General features: G+C 39.4%; 1 protein-coding gene across 4 annotated transcripts in view; it reads right to left on the bottom strand.

Moving 5' to 3' along the window:
* FNIP2 (folliculin interacting protein 2) overlaps positions 1-19,350 on the bottom strand; it is a 137,979-nt gene that overhangs the window by 34,103 nt on the left and 84,526 nt on the right. For all 4 annotated transcript variants that reach the window (XM_032413080.1, XM_032413081.1, XM_032413082.1 and 1 more), the window contains 4 exons: positions 9,682-9,811; positions 3,036-3,237; positions 2,622-2,710; positions 11-157 (listed from right to left, as the gene is read on the bottom strand). In XM_032413080.1, coding sequence (XP_032268971.1) covers positions 11-157; positions 2,622-2,710; positions 3,036-3,237; positions 9,682-9,811 — 568 coding nt within the window. The remainder of the gene's footprint in view (positions 1-10; positions 158-2,621; positions 2,711-3,035; positions 3,238-9,681; positions 9,812-19,350) is intronic.

The following is a 19,350-nucleotide window of genomic DNA, read 5'->3' as shown; positions in this document are numbered from 1 at the left end:
TGACGCTTACTGGTTTTTGCTGATCTGTTCTATCAGAAGTGTAAACTCCTTGAGAAAGCGCTGGCAGAGCTGGGTTTTTTCCAAAGTGCTGGACATCATGGTAAGCCATACAGGTTCAGCTATCCTTGGAACAGAATATAAGTTCCAGATCGTTCCTCTACAGAAAAGAGAAGGGATACACAAAACTGTCACAGATATCATTTTGGATCTTCTCTGCATAAAGGAATAAAGAAGAAAACAATAATCTGAATCTATGCAGCCCTTAGGGATTCAAGCAGTATATAAGTCAGGGATCAGCCAACTATGATCCACAAGCCAAATCTGACCACCATTTTTCTTGTAAATAACATTTTGTTGGAATGCAGCCATGCTCATCTGTCTAAACATTATCTGTCGCTGCTTTTGCGTAATGGCAAAGTTGAGGAGCTATGACAGAGGCCCTTTACAGAAAAGGTATACTAACCCTTGAAATAAAATATTCATTTTTAAAGCAATTTATTTAGTACCGAACTTTACGGCTATTTTTTTAAAGATTTTTATTATTTATTTGTCAGAGAAAGTGAGCGAGCACAAGCAGGGGGAGTGTGAGGCAGAGGGAGAAGCAGACTCCCTGGGAGCCCAATGCAGGGCTCGATCCCAGGATCCTGGGATCATGACCTGAGCCGAAGGCAGATGATTAACCGACTGAGCCACCCAGGCGTCCTGACAGCTGTTTTTATAGTAAAGAAATAAAGGAAGAAAGTATATGCTCTATCAAAAATGTGACCAAAGGCGGGTGCCTGGGTGGCTCAGCTGGTTAAGCGTCTGCCTTCAGCTCGGATCAATGATCCCGGAGTCCCAGGATCAAGTCCCACGTCGGGCTCCCTGCTCGGCGGGGGAGCCTGCTTCTCCTTCTGACCCTTACCCCTGTCATGCTCTTTCTCTCTCAAATAAAAGAAAATCTTAAAAAAAAAAAAAATGTGACCAAAGGCAACTCAACACTCCCAATTTCCAGTTGGTGCTTTAGTTCTCTAAACCAAAGCACTCTACTCATTTCAGATGGAAAAACTACATTAAGTGCCTCTTCTTCACTATAATATATACTGAGTTTTTATATGGACCAACAGAATCAAATTCTTAGAACTATAAGCTATTAGCAAAACTGACTAATACAGCTCTATCACTTTATAGATTCAGAAACAGGCCTAGAGAAATTAAGTTACTTGCATACAACATTGAACGACAAGGTCAGGATGAGACTTCAGGTCTCCCAACACCTGGTACCAAGGGCTCTATTGCAAGCTCATGACTCAAGTGTTTTTCCAAAGAATACACTAACTTAGCTTAGGATCTCCACTGGAAAGTACATCCACTCCAAATAAAGAGAGCTGAGACATATTCTGACATGATTTCTAGCCATGCGCCTAGAAGAATTGAGACGCACTAGAATTCCACCTTGACCAAAAAACATTTGCCTAGTTAGGCAGCAATGACAAGCGACAGTCACATGGAACTGGGATTTATTTACAAAAGCTAAGGTCTCCAATTGCCAACACTTTACTTTGTCACCATTTCTGGAGGGGAAGATTGCTGAAATAAGAATAAGACTTGTCTATGAACAAGTGAGGCTCTCTGGTTCTGTACTTTCAGATTCCGGACCTCTGAAAAATTAATACTTTCATTAAACTAGTACAACTTCACACTATTTCTCAACTATATGACTTAGGTCTTAACATTAACCACCAGATAATGACTGATGTGTTACCTGAGTACTTTATACATAACCCAGGGTTCAAAACTACTGGGGATTTTGCTCCAAGAAGCATTATGTAATTCACATGAAACATCAAAAAAATGTTCTAAAATTCTAAGAACTGTAAAAAATATTTTTATCCTTCAGCTACAGAATAACAGTTTAACTCATTAGCTCATGACCCATTTGGAATGTGATTCCACTACCCATTGAAACTGGCTCAAAGAAATGGTCTGAGAACCCCAGCTCAGCATGGTGAAGGAGAACCCCATCCACTACACTACACCTTCTTACCCAGATATTAGGAGCAAGGACTATAGGACTCCAGAGTACAAAGATCATGAATGAAAAACTGACAGTGAAGATACACTAGGGTGATCATATAATTTGGTGTTCAGACCAGGACACTTACGAGAGGACACTGGTATAAACAAGGATTGTCCTGGCAGACTGGAAGGTCTGTATATGACATATACACTCTCTCCAGCTACGCTGTGGATAAACAGCCCTGAACCCATGTTTCCACATCTGTAAAATGGGGCTAGTTAACAGTGCTTACTCCTAAGGCTTTTGTGAGGATGACATGAAATAATGAACAGGCTTGTAATGAACACCTAAACATTAGTTTTCTCCATTCATCTTGTTAAAAGCAATCGAAGACTGGATGACAGGCAGCAGTGTGGATTCCACGGTGCTGAGTGACCTAAACTTTTTGCTCCGGTTGGTCTTGATTTCCATCTTGAGGGAAGGAGTTGCTGAAGTGGGTAATAACTGCAGGCCCCCCAATTCTTCCAAGTGATGGTTTCTATGATCCCTAGATCCACGGCTGCCGCTGCTACGGTCATTTATCAATTTACCCTCTGGGATTTGCCAGACACTGTCAACGTACCTGAATTCTCCCAGAGCTTCCATCAGACGGCTGACATAGAACTGGACACGGAGACTTGATTCTGCTATCTTCCTGCAGGAGATCATGGCCTCCATGGAAGAGAAAACAAACCAAATTACTCTCTGAGAAGAAATTCCTTTATAACTGTCTACTACTGGGCTTTTATTAATAAAATAGTATTATAACCAAAACATTCAATGTGGTAATGACTTAAGGCATCAGGAAAGAGTGATCTCCTTTCCTAAAATACTCTAGTATCTGGTATCTGATATCAACTTGCCTAAGGGTCTATTACTGTTGTAGACGATTAAACTTCTCTAAAAAAGTAATCTGATACATTAAACAATGAGATGCTACCACCTTAAAGCCCCATAATCACTTCTCTATTTGACACTAGAACTACATTCTTATTACCTTTTCAATGGCACTCTTCAGCCTGTTCATGTGAGATTCAAACAGGGGAAAATGAGAAAAAAAGAAGTCCTGGAAATTCCTTTGTGCTTCTTCTTTCTCACACAGAGAGAAGATGATGCTTATGGCAATTTTCTTCCTCCGAACTATGGCTGGATTAGAACTGCACGTTTCTTCAGCCAGGCTGAATGTCTCATCTGTCGACCTAAAGGAAAAATAAGTTGGAAAAGTTGCCATGCATCAAAGAATCACACTGAGGATAAACTGTAATGCCAGGGGATGACATTTAGAAAGCAAACCCAGACCACTCAGAGTCTCAACCAAATTTGTCTGCTTCCAATTCTTTCTCTTCTCTAATTCTCTGTCATGAAAAATGAAAACATCAACTTACCACATGGTATTTTCCAACATGAAAAGAAACTTAAATAAAACCTAAAAGTAACTTTAAATGCCCTCTTAGTCTTTTTCCCTTGGATTATTTTACATCAGACTGGTGGTATTTAGGGAGGGGGGAGACACATCTGGTCACTCAAAACACAGGCCCTTTGTTTTGGTTGATAGATACCAATAGATAGGAACTTTAGAAGGGAAATGATCCTGTGGTATTCTGTTTAACCAGTGCGTCATGTTTGGAAATTTACTGGTGGTTGAGGCTTACTTTCCCAAGGCTATTAAAACCATTAGATGAAGTAACTCCAGTAAATGCTCAGATTAAGCCATGCAATTGATTAAGCTCTCTGGGAAATCCCCAAGCAGAAAGACATATCTCCCGTCTGGGTAGTCAAATTCTCAAAAAAAAAAAACCCCAAAACAAAAAACCCTTAAGATTCTTTTGAGAGACTCTGCTTCTATGATAAGAGAGAATCATGAAGCCAGTAAATTATCAATATGTTCTCAATCTGTCTTAAGGGGTAAGACTCACAAATATGGCCTAACCCTGTCTCTTACTAAACTATTCTGAAAAACCAGCATTGACTACCACATAGCTACTAACAGCAAAACTGAAAATAATTTTTTTTTGCACAAAGATACCAAAAGCAAAGTACATAATAACTGCACATGAAAGCTCCCTGCCCCGCACACAGGAGGTATGCAATTAGCTTTCTCTTTCTCACCAACTTCCATCATTTAGTCTGGCATCTCCGCCGAAGACGGGAGGGTACTGCTTCCTCTGTTTTCTTTACCATAAATTACCACAAAACAATTACTTACGCTTGGCAGGGTTCAAGGCAGTTGGCCTTTATACTCCTGATCTTAAACTTACTTGGTGCTCTACTACTCACAGCCTATAATGTTCCTGTGATTTCAAACATCTCCATATCTTTGAAAACAGGCATATATCAAACGTTTTATGGTCAGGAAAGCCATTTTATTTTGAAGGAAAGGAGACAGGCATCTTGTTCTAAGCTCAGAAAGGATACGCCATTGTTTCTCTCAACTTTAAGCGAGATCCCCGAGATGTAGATGTGGTTGATAAATCAGTAATAGGCTCTCACTAACAGACAAGCCACTGACAGGACATGATCTCCAGGTGCTGTTGTAAAGGCTGTGCATTCTAATAAACCATCAACTGTATTTTCCGAAAAATTCCTAGATCCTAATCATCTGCTCATCAGTCTTGAGCCTCTCTTAAGACTTTTACTTAGTTTCATACAATGAAAATTTCATATGGTAAATACTCTTCTTTTCCAAAGTACCTCTACTATAACTTTGTTTTTTGCACCAGTTTATTTCTATTTTATATAGGAAGCTCTGAGCCAACACTTTCTTGTAACCCTTTTGTTGTCTGGCATCTCCTATTTCTCTTCTTTTTCAAAAGTAAAATGACTGTTTCAGTCCACTCATCTTCAGCCAATGTGGTCTTTAATAATGAAACTGTAATAAACACTTAACCCAATGCAGGTTTCTGCATCATCTTCATCTCTCTTACAAACAATAGCCAACTCTGTCTTAACGTAGCAGAGAGTGCCACCTACTGCATTTCTGAAAAATTTCCATGGCTACAATAGCGTGGAGAGCTCTTATTCGCTTCACTGTTCTCTCTCTACTGAATTCCAAAGCAACTGGGCTTCATTCTGTAGTCTTGGATTAACCACACAAACTGGAATAAATCAGTTCACACAGTACTGTGATTATATCTTTAAATTATTCCACAATGAAAGAACGTTTCAGAATGTTTTAAAACATTTGAGTATGCACCCAATACTACAACATCTCCTCACCCTCAAGTCACCATGTAGAGGTACACAGGCCTTTTTGCAAATGTGGAACTGAGGCAGAGTGATTCATCAACTTGCTTTAGGAACAGAAAGTTTCTTAGTGACAATGTTGGAGCTAGAACCCAGGGTTTCTGTCTTCTAAGCTAGGCTCATTTCCTGGATGTTGGAAAGGAGCAGGGACTCTGCCCCATGTCTGATCCATCTGCTGGTCTTCATGCCATCAGGTGCATCCTGCCAGATGGAGCACTGAGAGGAAATAGCTGGGAGCAATCACATCAGCTGACAGGACTTCGAGTCAGGGAAAGACCCCTGCAACGCACTTAAGTTTTCTCCTTACAAAAAAGTCAAATAGAATTTTGTTGACACTTATGAATAAGCATTTACATACATTATTTTTGCCTCAAGATCATAAATAAAGCAATAACTATGATTTTTTAAGTACATCTCAAGAATCTATAATTGATATCAGGACTGCTTAGTCTAATTGTTTTTGTCAGCTTTGAACTTAATCTGAATCTATGTATTATATTAGGACATAGGAAATTGCCATTTTTGTAGGTCAGAGAACAAACCCGCCGCAACTTTATATGGCTGTTCAATTTTAATATCTTGGTCCTTTAGGGTTTCCGTCGCCTCACTAAGAGATGAAATCTCTGCAGTTTCTCTTCTATTACAGGTGATACTTCCCCACCAGCTGGTAAATGCCCAGGCCTGACTCCCCATCCAGCAACCAAAATTTACCACCTGGCACAGCAGGGGGCCTGGAGACAGGAGTATCCAAAGTAGAACCAACTGTTAAGGATTGTGAAATCATCCTTTTTACCTTAACTCCCTTAGGGAGTTTTTGATTACTGTGAATTTCCTCTCAAAGCCAGAGGCAATCATATTTTTGGTACCTACACTATTCTCCTATCTGGCATAAAAAATTAATTTTCCTACCTACATACCTGCCAAAAGCAAGAGATCAACTGCAACATCTTTAAATGAAGGGATCTTCACAGGAATAGTGATCAATTCAAAATGTCAGCCGCACTTACGTCCTGTGTGTGCCAGCTTCATGGGCATGAGACCCCACTCACACAGAGCCCTGTTCCCAGATGGGCCCCAGGCTTGATTTAATGTTTTGCGGTTGCCATCTTGAATTCTTAGTAATTTTATCTTCCAGCCTGTATTGTGGAAGTGAAGTCTGATGGGACAATGAAGCATGTGAGTGAGCAGTGAAGACACCAGGCTGCAGAGTGCACAGTGGGCTCAGGCCTAAGGGCATGCAACCCAGACTCTGAGCAACTGGCTAGGCAGTCAGGCACACAGCCACACGTTTGAAAGTCCAGGGTGCCAGGAGGCCCCAAGGCGGCAAGGCTGGGACCTGAGCCCAGACTGGTGGCTGGGATAGCAGCAGCAGAAGCAGCAGTGACCACAGCCACAGGAGAGAGGAAGGACCTGGGTAGTGCCGTGACCCATGGTGCGAGGCCAGCTTACCCATCCATCACTGGAACCTGTCCCTATAGAGTGTGCATAAATATTTAACCCTTTCACCCAAGCCCCAAGACAATAAATTATCACAAAAAGCCTACAGTGGACATTGCAATAGAGCATATCCAGGAATAATCAGAATTCTTCAGTTTATCATCTACAGTTTTGAAAACTATTGCAACATTGCAAAGTAAATATTTACAGGTATAGAAACAAGTTAAATGTAAAGATTGTTGCACTGGACAGAAAAAAAACCTCACTATTTTCACATGAAGCTTTGGATAAACAAATTATTAAGGAAGTCCACTCTAAAATTAATCTTCCTTGTAATCGAAGATGCAATGATAGAATGCAAAAACAGGCATTTTGAATTATATACAACTCATGAAGACACTTTCAGTTGCTTGTAAGACCTCCACGAGTTACAGAAAATGTCAGAGGAGACATTAAAATAACTTTGTATAAATTTACATTTAAAATTAAATTCAGTCTTACACAAAATGGATTTGTGTGAAGAATTAAATCTTTTTAGAAAAACTGTTCCATAATCATCATCAGATCTAGATGTACTGAAATTTATATTTTGAAAGTCTATCAGAAACTTAATCCAATGTTTTCATAACCCATAAAGTTCCAGTAACGATTACATCAGCAGAAAGATCTTTCTCAAAAAATTGTCAAAAATTACTTGCCATCTGGCATTTGCCAAGAGTGATTAATGCTGCTTTCAATTATATCAACTGAAAGCAAAGTTGCTAAAAAGTATAAATTTTGATAACCTAACAAATGAAGATAGAAAAGAGAGCCAGAAAAGTCTTATGATGAATCAAGATATAGCATTATTATTTATTATATTATGTAAAATTATGATACCAAAATATTTCTTGCAATTTATAAGTTTATGTTTTATTCATATTTCACTATTATTCCTATTACATTTTGTTAAGTAAAATATTTTTTAAAGGAAAAGCTTTACATTTCAGTACCTTTAATAGCACTTTTCCCCACTTTCTGAACAAAGGGGCTCTGCATTTTCATTTTTGAACCAAAGATGCTTATTTTAGGTGTAAGTTTAGTAGAGATTCATTAGTTGCCAAAGCCAGATCTCAGTTCAAATTAGAGTTCTGAAGAATTTTCAGAGGAGTGGGATGAAGAATGCTATTCAACTCGGGATTTAAACCTGAAGGGATAGGGGCACCTGGGTGGCTCAGTCGTTAAGCGTCTGCCTTCAGCTCAGGTCATGATCCCAGGATCCTGGGATCGAGCCCCACATTGGGCTCCCAGCTCTGCAAGGAGCCTGTTTCTCCCTCTCCCTTTGCCTGCTGCTCTGCCTACTTGTGCTCTCTGTCAAATAAATAAATAAAAATCTTTAAAAACAAAAAACCTGAAGGGATGGAAAAACATTTTTAGTAAAGAGATGTCTAAAGGGGAAGGCTTCTACGACCCATCATTCTCTTCAATCACAGAAGCTGTTGTAAGGACAATGAGAATGGTGGGATGCCTTCTCCTGACAACTGCAGTTAACGGCAATGATAATGATGTCTGGTACTAGTACAATGATCACAGTGCAGATGAGGAAGCAACACTCTGAATGCAGATTAATTCGCTGTCATGTACACCTAGTGAGTGGCAGAGCTAGGACCTGTCTTCACACCAAATTCCAAGCTCTTAACCATTCCACCCAAAGCCCACCAACCACAGAGCAGTTCCTCGGTGAGTGAAGCGCTCTATTTTTTTCTCTTGGTCAAGCTTGCTAGGACTGTGAGAACAAGAGAAGAGGGGCAAGCAGCCTGACATGTGCTACACATGTGCCTGACCCTCGTCTCTCAGCTTGTCCTTTAAGCACCACCTCTCCCATGAAGGGCTCTCCAATTCCCCACCTGACCACCAGCAAGTGTTCTCTCCCTCCTCTGAGTCCCAAAGCACTTGATGCCCCGCCCACGGCATTTATAGTTTAACCTCTTTATGCCGTTATTTATGTGTATATGGTCTTCCCCACTAGTCAATAAACTATACTAATGGTCCACAGATGCAGGTGAATATCTGAATCGTCTTTACACCCTCATGGACCCCTACACACGGTGATTACTAGCTGACTCACTAAATCAAACAATTGACACGTGAATCTTTATAGGTACAACCTATGTTAATTCCCTTTTAAGGTTTTGGGTTATAGGGAAAAGGAGGTGGAAGCTACTGATGTAACATCATATGAAGCCAAAACGTATATTTTGCAAAACTTTAGATCTAAAATTCAACTGCAATGAAGGCAGAACATACCTCGATGCCATCTTTATAATCAGATTCATGACCATTTCATTTAAAAATTTAAGTTTTATGAAAAGAGTATGTCACAATCCTTGAGTTTCTACGTCTTCAAAGACCACGCTGGTGTCACAGTAAGCCAAGGAAGAGATTTACTCCACCCTTCTAACTCATGAGAGCTACATCTGGAAGGGAGCCAATTCAAATGCAGAGCATGCTCATTTTAAATTAACACCAAAATCTTGGGCGCCTGGGTGGCTCAGTTGGTTAAGCGACTGCCTTCGGCTCAGGTCATGATCCTGGAGTCCCGGGATCGAGTCCCGCATCGGGCTCCCTGCTCGGTGGGGAGTCTGCTTCTCCCTCTCCCGCTCCTCCCTCTTGTGCTCTCTCTCTCTCTCAAATAAAAATCTTAAAAATTAATTAATTAATTAATTAACACCAAAATCTTGCTCATACATGGCACAATGACCCAGATGTTTCCCAGTGTCTTCCAAACCAGACTGGTTTTCAGCTTTTATATTTATTGTTTTTTATAAAAATTCTAACTTACCCATTTTCAGCCTAAGCTGAAGCTAATCCAGCAGTTTAAGGTTTTGTTTTTCGTTTTCCACTGACAACAGGTGAGCACTGCCAGTTCGTTCAAGCGATCTACAACCAGCACCTTTCTCATCAAAAGCAAACTTGCAACTCACCTCCTTGGAATGATGCCATTTTCCAAACTTGTTGTCTGACTTCGAAGCCAACGGCGCTGGTAACTGCTGGAAGAGGATGTAGAGGAGCTTGGAGATGGAAAAGGTGTAATCAAAAGGCTGCTTAGTGAGGCTGTGAGGAAGAAAAGTTGAAAGTTGAAAGTTGAGGTAAATGAATCCTCACGTAGCCACACAAAAACATTCGTGCCAAGTGACCTAAATTTTCAGGTTCTACCAGACGTAGCCAGCAGGGGGAGACTATAACTTCTCTCTTATTAAGACTTCTGTACCGCAAAGAAAACATCCTTTAAAAAGGAAAATAAATTTTAAAAATAGGGATTACAGACATACCAAATGCATCAATTATCAGGCCCTACTTTACAAAGGCAGTGTAATTATCACTCACTTAACCAGAATGCAGATTTCTGATAAAAATGGTCCACATAGCGTAACTGTTTATATTGTTACCTGAGAAGTAATGTCATACACAATGTTTATTTACACATATTTTCTCCTCTTAACTACTACTTCACTCCTATTCCTATTTTGAAGTGAAGTCTACGCAAGTAAGTAGTTCCTCCACAGAATATCCTCTCTCCTATCCCCTATCTCCAAATACACAATACTTACCCTCCTTCCCTCCAGCAATCAGCTCCCCCATTAACCCATCACCACTCCCTTGGCTGTGAAAAAGCAACCTCTAGTCTTAAATATATTTTCTGCTTGGATTACTTATTTGCCTCAGGGCCTCTCTCTGCTTCTTTCTGCTATATAGTATTAGATGCCTCCGCTTGGGCTCTCAGCGTGAGCTGACCTGCCAGCCCAGACTTCTCTAACAGGCAGGGAGGGACTGGTCCCTTTCAGGGTAGGCAAAGGGATTCTTACAAATCAGAGCTGCTTGATGGATGTCTACTAGTTTGGAGGAATGAAAGGAGACAGACTTTTTTCCTTTTACTTTCCTCAGGCTAAGGAATTAGATACTGAAATGTCAGTCCAGTGGAAAATGAAATGGGGTCCTACTGAAAGCTGGGCACTTTTCAGAAGCAAATCACAGGACAAAGGAAATTGATTTCGGCACACATAGTGTACTATGCTCATGGATATCCCTTGATAATAAGGCATTTCCCCATATGAAGTTTTACATTTTAATTTACACTTTTATAGACAGATGTAAATAACCTGACTCCCAGGCCTGATCTCTTAAATACTACAAGAGTTACTTGGCTATTAGTCAATACCCAATAAGCAAATAGTGGAGTGTGTACAGTGTGCCAGGTGCTGTGCCAGGCAACTGGGATGCAGTGGAGGACAAGACAGACACGTATTTGCTGGCATGGAGCTTCAAGTGTACATGAATAGCAGTGAACTTGCCAGGCTAAAAAATTAGATGCAAAATGGCTCAAGGTTCTTTCCACAACAGAGGTATATTGAGATGCTTTTCTTCTAATCTAGTCAATATCCATAACAAATTTGTTTGCTATCTTTGTATCCCTTGTATCCAGGACAGCTCCTTGGATAATTTATTAAGGTAATTAATAAATACTTAGTGAATGTATGGCATTTCTTCACTAAAGTACTGCCCAGATGTGGCTGGCCCCAACAGGCTGCCTTTGTTCTGACATGGATTTGATTTTGGAGATTTATCAGTGGTGAGTAACTTTACTGAGAATTTTGAAGGGAGACAGAAGAGAGTTTTTCCTCAAAACCACACAAAATTACTTAATAAAAAATGCCAATTAGACATCTGTGCCCCATCCCCGAACTCTAAAAGTCCCCTATGAGGTACACAAGCGCTTCATTCCCCATTCCTAAATCTTCAGGGTCCCCTGTCTCTCTTCCTATCTTATGCTAATCCAATCAATTTCTTGGCAGGTGGAGGACAGGGCTGAGAGGTAGTAGTACTTGTATTATAAACAGTTTTTTCCCTGTCACAGAAGCAAGATGGAAAGGACTCTGAGGGCCAAATTTATTCTGGAAATTGTATGTATTGCTGTATACTTCAGTTTAGTAAACTGAGTAAGAGCCCAGGCTCCCCCGATTCAAATCCTAGCTCTGCCACTCACCAGTTGTAATACCTGGGCCGTTTACTTAACCTGTCAGCTTTCTCGTCTGTAAAATGAGGACAGTAAAGTATCACACCTCAGTATTTTTCATGAGAACTGCAATCTGCTAGTGAGTTGTGAATTATTTAGTGAACTGACACCAACATTTAAAAGAAAACAAGAGTATATTGCAGTGCTAATATTAATTGATGAAACTTTTGTTATATGTAAAGATGTTACTGGATCATAATATAAAATGCAGTAGCATGAACTGCAGACAAAAGAAAAGTTTGAGAAGCACTGACATTTCATAAGGTTCCTGCAAGGATTAGATAAATCAATACACTTAGCCCAGTGCCCTACACAATAAATGCTGGCTATTTACTTCCTCTGATAATTCTTGGAACAGGAAAGCAAAGTAAGACATTTCAGAGTACTGAAAGGTTATTAGTTCTGATTAGTTAATCATGAAAACAACCTAGGACTTATAATAGACACATGAAAGGGAAAGGAAAAAAATTAAAATAATAAAAAAACAGAGAAGATACTCCTTTTTTCATTACAAAATTCTGAATAAAAATATTATTAAGCTAAAGTGCTAGCTTAAGGCTACCCAGCATTTCCTTATCAAAAATATTTTAATATTATTTAATACAATTTTTACATTAAAGTACTGTGTAATATAATTGTCAATCACATACTCTAGGAAGCAATACAGTTAGTAAGTCTCAAATGGAAGAACAGGCTTAATTTGGGCCTCTAACTCATTGCCATTTTCATGAGAAAAGGGTGGATTCAGGTATCTGTTCCATTAACATTTAATGCATTTGATGGTTGGCTAGACTCTTCTGTCTCTTCTGCAGCTTGGACAGACACCAGTCTATGTGTATTTGGAAACAATCCCACACAATAAAAAAATATATTAATGTGATGAGGCCCCTTATTTCCTCTCCAAGCTCATCTTACACCACCCTCCCCTTACTATATTCCAGCCTTCTCTCTATTTCTTATACACAAAGCTCCGAAGACTGTTTCCACTCTAGGTCTCTGTACTAGCTGTTCCCATGCCTAAAATGCTCTGTGCTCTGATCTTCATGGAGCATGTTACCACCAGCATTCCAGTCAGCTGAGAACTTCACCTTCTTGGACAGGCCTTCCACGAGCATCTTATATGTCTTACTTTCCTCAGTGATAAGTGCTTACTTACATTTTACTGTCTATGATCTGTGTTTCCTTTATTGAATATAAACTCCATGAGATCAGGGATCATGTCTATTTGATCACTGATCTATCCCCATATCCTACAAAAATGCCCAGTACATAAGATGCTCAAGAAGTACTACTGCACGAAGAGTGAGCAAACGGTTATACGAAGATCAATGATGTGTCTCAATCGATAATTATGACAGAAACAAAGCATTTGAGAAACAAATTTCTAGAGAGAATTCCAAGTCTGAATTTGTTGAAAGTTTCCTGTGGTCAAAGCTGTATACACTGCATCTGGATTTTCTCTTTTTCCTCCTATCTTCATTTTTAAAAATTCTGTTTTGTTTCGTGGTGGTGGTGGGTAGCAGTGGCGTAGCTCTGAACCTGAACACTTTTTCTATCTGTTTGACACAGATGGTACTACATCCAAAAGACAGGAATGACCTTTTTTACTGTAACACTGACAGTACTTCTCTTAGAGTTTTCTGCTTAAACACTTGAAAACTATAAGGTTCCTTAAAGTTTAGCAGTTGTATTTCTCAACAACAGAATAGAGATATTTAAAAAGATCAATTATTAGAGCTGTGATTATTGTCTGATAGGAAAATGCCATTTTTAATAAACCGAATACATTAATAGGCAAATAAAATTTTAGTTAAGACACTGTAGTTACCAAATCACAGAGTGATTTTAAGACTATAAAGGGTCTTCAAAAGCATCCCAGGAACTTCAAGTTTTAATAAAATTCCTATCAAGTTCCCAATGAAAAGACAAAGAAAATGTCCTCACCATCATGATTTCAAAACACCTTAATTTTTTAAAATAAGACTTTATTTTTTAGAGTACTTTTAGGTTGACAGCGAAACTGAGTGGAAGGTACAGAGATTTCCCTCCATACAGCCCCTGCTCTCACATACACAGAGCCTCCCCTGGGATGGGCATCACTCACCAGAGTGGTATACTTTTACAACTGATGAACCTACACTGAAACATAATTATCACCCAGAGTCCATAATTCACCTTAGGGTTCACTCTCAGTGTTATACTTTCTATGAGTTTAGACAAATGTATAATGACATGTACCCACTATCAATCAAAATAGTTTCAGTTCCCTAAAATCCTCTGGATTCCAACTATTCATCCCTCCTTGCCCCTGTCCCCAACTCCTGGTGACCACTGATCTTTTTACTGTTTCTATAAGTTCTGTCTTTTCCAGAATGTCATACACTTGATATCATGCAGGATGTAGCCTTCTCAGATTGGCTTCTTTCACTTGGTAAGATGCATTTAAGTTTCCTCCATATCTTTTCATGGTTTGATAGCTCATTACATTTTAGCACTGAACTATACTCCATTGAAAACTGTGATTCAACAGTCTTGCACAATTCACAGTGCTCACCATAGCACATACCCTCCCCAATGTCTATCACCCAGCAACCCCATCTCTCCCACCCCCGACCACTCCAGCAAGCCTCAGTTTGTTTCCCGAGATTAAGAATTCCTCGTATCAGTGAGGTCATATGATACATGTCTTTCGCTGATTGACTTATTTCGCTCAGCATAACACCCTCCAGTTCCAACCACATCATTGCAAATGGCAAGATATCATTCCTTTTGATGGCTGCACAATATTCCATTGTGTATATATACCACATCTTCTTTATCCATTCATCTGTCGATGGACATCTTGGCTCTTTCCACATTTTGGCTATTGTGGACATTGCTGCTATAAACATCGGGGTGCATGTACCCCTTCGGATCCCTACATTTGTATCCTTGGGGTAAATACCCAGTAGTGCAATTGCTGGATGGTATGGTAGCTCTATTTTCAACTTTTTGAGGAACCTCCATACTGTTTTCCAGAGTGGTTGCACCACCTTGCATTCCCACCAACAGTGTAGGAAGGTTCCCCTTTCTCTGCCAACATCTGTCGTTTCCTTACTTGTTAATTTTAGCCATTCTGACTGGTGTGAGGTGATATCTCATTGAGGTTTTGATTTGGATTTCCCTGATGCCAAGCGATGTTGAACACTTTTTCATGTGTCTGTTGGCCATTTGGATGTCTTCTTTGGAAAAATATCTGTTCATGTCTTCTGCCCATTTCTTGATTGGATCATTTGTTCTTTGGGTGTTGAGTTTAAGAAGTTCTTTATAGGTTTTGGATACTAGCCCTTTATCTGATATGTCATTTGCAAACATCTTCTCCCATTCTTTCAGTTGTCTTTTGGTTTTGTTGACTGTTTCTTTTGCTGTACAAAAGCTTTTTATCTTGATGAAGTCCCAATAGTTCATTTTTGCCCTTGCTTCCCTTGCCTTTGGCGATGTTTCTAGGAAGAAGTTGCTGTGGCTGAGGTCGAAGAAGTTGCTGCCTGTGTTCTCCTTTAGGATTTTGATGGACTCCTGTCTCACATTTAGGTCTTTCAACCATTTTGAGTCTATTTTTGTGTATGGTGTAGGGAAATGGTCCAGTTTCATTCTTCTGCATCTGGCTGTCCAATTTTCCCAACACCATTTGTTGAAGAGACTGTCTTTTTTCCATTGGACATTCTTTCCTGCTTTGTTAAAGATTAGTTGACCATAGAGCTGAGGGTACATTTCTGGGCTCTCTATTCTGTTCCATTGATCTATGTGTCTGTTTTTGTGGCAGTACCATACTGTCTTGATGATGACAGCTTTGTAATAGAGCTGGAAGTCCGGAACTGTGATGCTGCCAGCTTTACTTTTCTTTTTCAACATTCCTCTGGCTATTCGGGGTCTTTTCTGGTTCCATACAAAGTTTAGGATTATTTGTTCCATTTCTTTGAAAAAAGTGGAGGGTATTTTGATGGGGATTGCATTGAATGTGTAGATTGCTCTAGGTAGCATTGACATCTTCACAATATTTGTTCTTCCAATCCATAAGCATGGAACGTTTTTCCATTTCTTTGTGTCTTCCTCAATTTCTTTCATGAGTATTTTATAGTTTCCTGAGTACAGATTTTTTGCCTCTTTGGTTAGATTTATTCCTAGGTATCTTATGGTTTTGGGTGCAATTGTAAATGGGATCGACTCCTTAATTTCTCTTTCTTCTGTCTTGTTGTTGGTGTATAGGAATGCCACTGATTTCTGTGCATTGATTTTATATCCTGCCACTTGACTGAATCCCTGTATGAGTTCTAGCAGTTTTGGGGTGGAATCTTTTGGGTTTTCCACATAAAGTATCACATCACCTGCAAAGAGTGAGAGTTTGACTTCTTCTTTGCCGATTTGGATGCCTTTTATTTCTTTTTGTTGTCTGATTGCTGTGGCTAGGACTTCTAATACTAAGCTGAATAGCAGTGGTGATAGTGGACATCCCTCCCGTGTTCCTGACCTTAGGGGGAAAGCTCTCAGTTTTTCCCCATTGAGAATGATATTTGCTGTGGGTTTTCCATAGATGGCTTTTATGATATTGAGGTGTGTACCCTCTATCCCTATACTCTGAAGAGTTTTGATCAAGAAAGGATGCTGTACTTTGTCAAATGCTTTTTCTGCATCTATTGAGAGGATCATATGGTTCTTGTTCTTTCTTTTATTAATGTATTGTATCACATTGATTGATTTGCGGATGTTGAACCAAACTTGCAGCCCAGGGATAAATCCCACTTGGTCATGGTGAATAATCCTTTTAATGTACTGTTGGATCCTACTGGCTACTATTTTGGTAAGAAGTTTTGCATCCATGTTCACCAAGGATATTGGTCTGTAATTCTCCTTTTTGATGGGGTCTTTGTCTGGTTTGGGGATCAAGGTAATGGTGGCCTCATAAAACGAGTTTGGAAGTTTTCCTTCCATTTCTATTTTTTGGAATAGTTTCAGAAGAATAGGTATTAATTCTTCTTTAAATGTTTGGTAGAATTCCCCTGGGAAGCCATCTGGCCCTGGGCTTTTGTTTGTTGGGAGATTTTTGATGACTGCTTCCATTTCCTTAGTGGTTATAGGTCTGTTCAGGTTTTCTATTTCTTCTTGGTTCAGTTTTGGTAGTTGATACATCTCTAGGAATGCATCCATTTTTCCAGATTATCTAATTTGCTGGCATAGAGTTGCTCATAATATGTTCTTTTAATTGTTTGTATTTCTTTGGTGTTGGTTGTGATCTCTCCTCTTTTATTCATGATTATGTTGATTTGGGTCATTTCTCTTTCCTTTTTGGTAAGTCTGGCCAGGGGTTTATCAATCTTGTTAATTCTTTCAAAGAACCAGCTCCTAGTTTCGTTGTTCTGTTCCACCCTTCTTTTGGTTTCTATTTCATTGATTTCTGCTCTGATCTTTATTATTCTCTTCTCCTGCTGGGTTTAGGCTTTATTTGCTGTTCTTTCTCCAGCTCCTATAGGTGTAGGGTTTTTGTGTATTTCAGACCTTTCTTGTTTCTTGAGAAAGGCTTGTGTTGCTATATACTTTCCTCTTAGGACTGCCTTTGCTGCATCCCAAAGATTTTGAACAGTTGTGTTTTCATTTTCATTGGTTTCCATGAATTTTTTTAATTCTTCATTAATTTCCTGGTTGACCCATTCATTCTTTAGTAGGATGCTCTTTAGCCTCCATGTATTTGAGTTCTTTCTGACTTTCCTCTTGTGATTGAGTTCTAGTTTCAAAGCACTGTGGTCTGAAAATATGCAGGGAACGATCCCAATCTTTTGGGACTGGTTGAGATCTGATTTGTGACCTAGGATGTGATCTATTCTGGAGAATGTTCCATGGGCACTAGAGAAGAATGTGTATTCTCTTGCTTTGGGATGGAATGTTCTGAATATATCTGTGAAGTCCATTTGGTCCAGTGTGTCATTTAGTCTTTATTTCCTTGTTGATCTTTTGCTTAGATGATCTGTCCATTTCAGTGAGGGGGGTGTTAAAGTCCCCCACTATTATTGTATTGTTGTCAAAGTGTTTCTTTGCTTTTGTTATTAATTGCCTTATATAATTGGCTGCCCCCACGTTAGGGGCATAGATATTTACAACTGTTAGATCTTCTTGTTGGATAGACCCTTTAAGTAGGATATAGTGTCCTTCCTCATCTCTTATTACAGTCTGGTTTAAAATCTAATTTGATACAAGGATTGCCACCCCAGCTTTCTTTTGGTGTCCATTAGCATGGTAAACGGTTTTCCACCCCCTCACTTTCAATCTGGGGGTGTCTTTGGGTGTAAAATGAGTCTCTTGCAGACAGCATATTGATGGGTCTTGTTTTTTTATTCAATCTGATAGCCTGTGTCTTTTGATTGGGGCATTTAGCCCATTTACATTCAGGGTAACTACTGAAAGATATGAATTTAGTGCCACTGTATTGCCTGTAAGGTGACTGTTACTGTATATTGTCTCTGTTCCTTTCTGGTCTATGTTGCTTTTAGGCTCTCTCTTTGCTTAGAGGACCCCTTTCAGTATTTCTTGTAGGGCTGGTTTCATGTTTGCAAATTCCTTTAGTTTTTGTTTGTCCTGGAAGCTTTTTATCTCTCCTTCTATTTTCAGTGACAGCCTAGCTGGATATAGTATTCTTGGCTGCATATTTTTCTCATTTAGTGCTCTGAATATATCATGCCAGTCTTTCTGGCCTGCCAGGTCTCTGTGGATACGTCTGCTGCCAATCTAATTTTTCTACCATTGTAGGTTACGTATCTCTTCTCCCAAGCAGCTTTCAGGATTTCCTCTTTGTCTCTGAGACTCGTAAGTTTTACTATTAGATGTCGGGTGTTGACCTATTTTTATTGATTTTGAGAGGGGGTTCTCTGTGCCTCCTGGATTTTGATGCCTGTTTCCTTCCCCAAATTAGGCAAGTTCTCTGCTATAATTTGCTCCAATATACCTTCTGCCCCTCTCTCTCTTTCTTCTTCTCGGATCCCAATTATTCTAATGTTGTTTCGTCTTACGGTATCACTTATCTCTTGAATTCTGCCCTTGTGATCCAGTAGTTGTTTATCTCTCTTTTTCTCAGCTTTATTCTCCATCATTTGGTCTTCTATATCACTAATTCTCTCTTCTGCCTCATTTATCATAGCAGTTAGAGCCTCCATTTTTGATTGCACCTCATTAATAGCCTTTTTGATTTCGACTTGGTTAGATTTTAGTTCTTTTATTTCTCCAGAAAGGGTTTCTCTAATAACTTTCATGCTTTTTTCAAGCCCAGCTAGTATCTTTAAAAATCATCATTCTGAACTCTAGTTCCGACATCTTACTAATGTCCATATTGATTAGGTCCCTGGCAGTCATTACTGCCTCTTGTTGTTTTTGTTGAGGTGATTTTTTCTGTCTTGTCATTTTGTCCAGAGGAGAACAGATGAATGAGAGAACAAAATGCTAACAGGGTAACAACATCCCCAGAAAAATATACACTAAACAAATCAGAAAAGACCTGAAACTGGGGGAAAAGAAAGGGAAAGAAAGAAAAATGAAAAAAAAAAAAAAAAAAAAA

The sequence above is a fragment of the Phoca vitulina genome, unplaced genomic scaffold (genome assembly GCF_004348235.1).
Source record: "Phoca vitulina isolate PV1807 unplaced genomic scaffold, GSC_HSeal_1.0 scaffold14, whole genome shotgun sequence".
NCBI classification, from domain to species: domain Eukaryota; kingdom Metazoa; phylum Chordata; class Mammalia; order Carnivora; family Phocidae; genus Phoca; species Phoca vitulina.
Note: the sequence above shows the minus strand (reverse complement) of the source record. Positions and strands in the feature narration are given on the sequence as shown.